General features: G+C 58.1%; 1 protein-coding gene across 2 annotated transcripts in view; it reads left to right on the top strand.

Annotated features, from left to right (window-relative positions):
• The window catches only part of LIMD1 (LIM domain containing 1), a 46,489-nt gene that overhangs the window by 29,095 nt on the left and 12,983 nt on the right, over positions 1–4,411 (top strand). Inside the window, exon 1 of one of the 2 annotated variants that reach the window (XM_006170125.3) lies at positions 271–431. The exons of the other annotated variant lie outside the window; for it this stretch is intronic. Within the exon in view, the coding sequence (XP_006170187.1) occupies positions 386–431 (46 nt within the window). The 5' untranslated portion in view covers positions 271–385. Of the gene's footprint in view, positions 1–270; positions 432–4,411 lie in introns of those variants that run through there. 2 annotated transcript variants of the gene reach the window in all.

Below are 4,411 nucleotides of genomic sequence, written 5' to 3' on the forward strand. Positions count from 1 at the left end.
GGCCGGGTCGCCGGCTGGCTATCGGGGACAGAGGTGTTGACCACTCTGGGTGAGAGGGCAGGTCGCTGGCCAGCTATCGGGGACAGAGGTGTCTACCGCTCTGGTGAGAGGACAGGGCGCCAGCTGGCTATCGGGGACAGAGGTGAGCCTGAAGTCCAGCATCACGGCTGGTTTCTGCCATGGGAGGGCTGAGGGTCGTCATAGTGGTGGGACGGGGAGAGCCTGGGTGAGGGCTGGAGGTGGGAGGCAAGGCTCACCTGTCATCAGCTGTCACGTGGCTCAGTTTGTCTCGCCCCTCCCAGCTCACCAGTGTGACCTTGTCCTTGCAGGAGCCTGCGTGAAATGCAGCAAAGGTGTGTTTGGGGCTGGCCAGGCCTGCCAGGCCATGGGGAACCTCTACCATGACACCTGCTTCACCTGTGCGGCGTGCAGTAAGTAGGGGCGGGGTACAAGGGGCTCGGGGGCCGAGAAAGGGATGGGAGGGGAGAGATTTCCTGGAGACACTCGTTTCTTAGTCCCTGTGGTCACACAGAAAGGCAGGACGCTGTCCTGTGGAGCAGGTGTCTCAGCGTCGCAGAGCCGATCTGGGAAAGGTGGCTGCAGTGGAGCCAGGGCGGCCTGGGACTTGGGGATAGGCGGGGTGGGGCCGTGGGGTGACCTGACCCCGGTCTTTGATTGGGAGCTGCCGTGTGAGCATGCGGTGTGTGTGCGTGCATGCTAGTGCACACCCTGCTCGTGTGCTGGCCTGTGTGCGCCCCTGTGGGCATCTCTGGGCCGTGGGACACACGTGATTCCAGCAGCGGGTCGAGTCGGAGCTCCCTCGACGGCCACCGCTCCCTGTAAGGTTCTGACCCGTCGCGAGAGGTTGCCGCGTCTGGCCTCGGCCTGGATCGTGCCTCTCCGGTCCCTGCCGAAGGCTAACTTAGGGGAACGTTTGTGGACAATGTCTTACTGCTGTTGCCCATTTCCCCGAGGCTGGCCCCGCTCAGTTTATGGGCCATGCTGTGGATGGGAGCTCTGTGACAGCAAAGACGAGCTGTGACCTCTAGCCCTCGCTGTGTGCGTGCTTCAAGACACCGTATGGCACCGCGCAGAGACGGACGTGGTTATAGGCAGAGCCCTCTCCCCGCCTTTAGACGTGCAGCCCCTGGTGCCTCTGAGCCCTGGGCCCGCCCCCCTGTAGAGCGGCCACTGGCCACAGGTGGCATTTGAACGCTTGACATGTGACTGTGTGACCGAGGAGCCGAATTTCTAATTTCTGTGGTGACATTTGGGCCCGGCTGCAGCGGTGCAGGTGGAAGGCCAGCACCGTGGGAGGCTGGAGCCACGCTGGGGGGCTCGGGTCTGGTTCCCGGGCTAAGTTAGAGCAGGCCGGACTCGGCACTGCGTATCTGTGGTTCTGGCTAACTGAGGCTAGGGCAGGAGGGTCACAGTGTAATGAGGCCCTGTCAAAAATGCCTGTCTCTGGGACCCAGCCACAGCGGCATGGGGGTAGGGCTCTGCTGTGCAATGCTGTTGGCATACGGGAAGCCACAGGTTCAAATCCTGGGTTATCTGAACATGCCAGGCATGCCGGCAGGTGTACCCACTGCCCTGGCCGGCTGGAAGGATGGGGGTGGATTGTGGCACAGTGAGATCTTGTCAGGGAATCCCCTCTCTCTCTCATGAAAAAAAGCAATACATAAATTAAAAAAAGTCCTATCTCACTCTCTCTCTCTCTTTCCTCTGTCTCAGAAAAAAAAAAAAAAGGCTTAAACAGCCTCGTGAGTAGCAGTCTGCATACTGGACAGGCCAGGTACATCTCCGAGTTTTTTTGTTCACCGGAGTCTGCATTATTAGTAAGAAACTAGCAGCAAGGCTCAGGATCTTTGTGCTTTATCACCAAGAATAATCATAAACACATAGTGTGGGCCAGCAAGTGGTGTAGTGGTTAGGCACTGGACTCCCACATGGCCGACCGTGGTTTGAGCCCCGGACCTGGTGGCTTGATGCTCATATTGGGTTAGTCTGTGTGCATCCAACATCCCAGGGGGAGACAGGAACAGAAGGGATCGCGGTGTGGCCATCCTCCCTGGGGGTGATTTCTTGCTTTCTGTCTCTCTGTCTCTGTCTCTCTAGCGAGTGCACACACCCTATAACAAAAAGAAACAACAGCAAGAACTCTCTAAAAACCTGGAATAAATAGGAAATCTAAGTATGGTCGACGTAGTCATGCTGCGGAGGAGACCGCCGGGCACTCTGCCGAGAGAAAACCAGCGTGCCGCCCCACGGGGACAGCATCTCGCCTGGTTGTCGCCGTGGTTTCTGTGCTTGTAGGCCTTGTGTTGCCCTCTTAGAAGGATCCGGTGACAGGCTGATGTCGCATGTCTGGGCAGTGCCAAAGGCAGGGCTGGGCTCGAGCTGGAGCGCTGGCCCGCTCCCGCCTCCCTGTCCGGCTGCAGAGTCCAGGCCGGGTCTCATTCGTGCTGAACCAGCCTGGCGGCTCCCCTTCATGGCTCTGGTGTCAGCGACCCCCTGTGAGAGTTGACCTGTTCTGGGGAAAGCTGTGTGAGGAGGCGGATCGCATGGAGGTGGGCGACGATGCAGGTGTTGCGTGGGGACGAGCGCTCGCGGCCCTGACGTGCAGAACCGATCGTGGGGCGTCGATGCGCATGTCGATCGCCGTGTGTGCTGGAGGGCTCTGTGAGCGGCACAGGCCACGGTGCGGCTGGGACAGTCCAGCGCAGGAGGGAAGCCCGCAGCCTGGAGTGCACGCTTCCCCCTTCCTCCGAGCTCTTCGCGCCGGTGACGAAACCTTGCGCTCTTCCTTCCCGGGGCAGCGCTGGGAGCCCGTTCCTGGTGCGCTCTTAGCCGAGGGCTGTTTCCAGAACAGGCTGTCGCTGGGCGCCATTCGTTTCTAGAGGGAAGGAGAGTGCTGTGAGTCGTGGCGAGCTTAGCTGCACTTGTCAGGCCCAGGGGCCGGCGTCTCGTGGCACCCGAATGGCCGTTTCCCTTGTCACACCGCTCTGGCGTCACCGGGGGCATTTTTCTCTTTGTGACCGAAGGCACCCGAAGGAAATAGGAAATACTCACTGTCTCTGGGAGGTGACCCTTCGGAGGAGACCCTTCGTGACTGTGCGGTTGTCAGTCAGGTCCGTGGGCTGTTTCGATGGGCAGCTGCTGAGCAGCTCTGAGGGCCGCGTCCCCGAGCCCGGGAAAGTGCACCCCGTGTCTGTCTGACGGGCACGCTGCCGGCTACCTCCTGGGGTGTGCGTGGGCGTCCCCTGCTGGCTGCAGGGGCTTCCAAAACTAGGATTTGAAAGATGTAACACTGCACCCCAGCCCGAGTGCCTCCGGGGTCCTTCTGTAGTGTGGTGGTTAAGCACTTCGCGCAGAGAGCTGGCTCGCATGTGGTACCTGTGGTCCGAATCCCAGCCCCCGTAGCTTGAGAAGCACATGCGGCATGTGTGCAGGCGCCCAGGATCCTGGGAGGAGGGAGAAATGGGGGACTACAAGGGGGGTCCTCTCTCCTATGGTGTGCTCACACACCTCTGGAATTAAAAAAAATTGTTTACGATTCATTTATTTCTTCTAGAGGTGGGCACCCCAGTGGGGTTCTCTGCTGTGATCCACCTCCAGCCTCACCAGCCCAGAGAGTTCACAGTTGTACCTCTCACCGTAGCAACGGCAATCCAAACGCTTAAAAATGTTTATTGCCAACATCACTGAAAAAGCCCTTGTTTACTAAGGCAGCAGGTTTATGTGATTTGGAAAGAAAGCAGAGTATGGGGGCCTGAAGGTGGCATGGTGATTAAGGCACTGGACTCCCACGTGGCTGACCACAGTTCATGTCCTGGACCTGGCGGCTTACTCCCTACCCCTCTCCCCATGCCCTATAGCAAAATAAAAAATAAATACATTTTAAAAAATAAATAATTCTTTTTTTTTTTTTTTGAGAGGTTTTCGCTATAGGGCGCATGCACTTGCCAGACAGACAGAGAGAGACATAGAGACAGAAAGCAAGAAATCACCCCCCAAGGGGGATGGTCACGCCGCAATCCCTTCTCCTCCATTCTCCTCTCGGGATCTTGGGCACGCACGCACACGCGCCCGGCGTGAGTTTAAGCCACCGGGTCGGGGACGCGAACCGCGGTCGACTACGTGGGAGTCCAGTGACATAGCCAATACGCTAACTGCTGGTTCCCATAAAAGTAAATAATTCTAAAAAAGAAAGAAAGCTGAGTGTGATGGAGTTCCTGTTTAATGGCCTTCCCCTATAATTTTGGGAATACAGGTCGCCTGCCCCTATTAAAACAAAAAGTGGTTTCCAGCTCAGAGATCGTGGACTTCCCGACCCCGTCCCTGAAGCCTGGAGGGCGAGTGGCTCACACAGGGCCGCCTCCTCACTCCCTCTAGGGGCCCCTGCTGCAAC

The sequence above is a fragment of the Tupaia chinensis genome, unplaced genomic scaffold (assembly GCF_000334495.1).
Source record: "Tupaia chinensis unplaced genomic scaffold, TupChi_1.0 Scaffold148065_1, whole genome shotgun sequence".
In the NCBI taxonomy this organism is placed as follows: domain Eukaryota; kingdom Metazoa; phylum Chordata; class Mammalia; order Scandentia; family Tupaiidae; genus Tupaia; species Tupaia belangeri.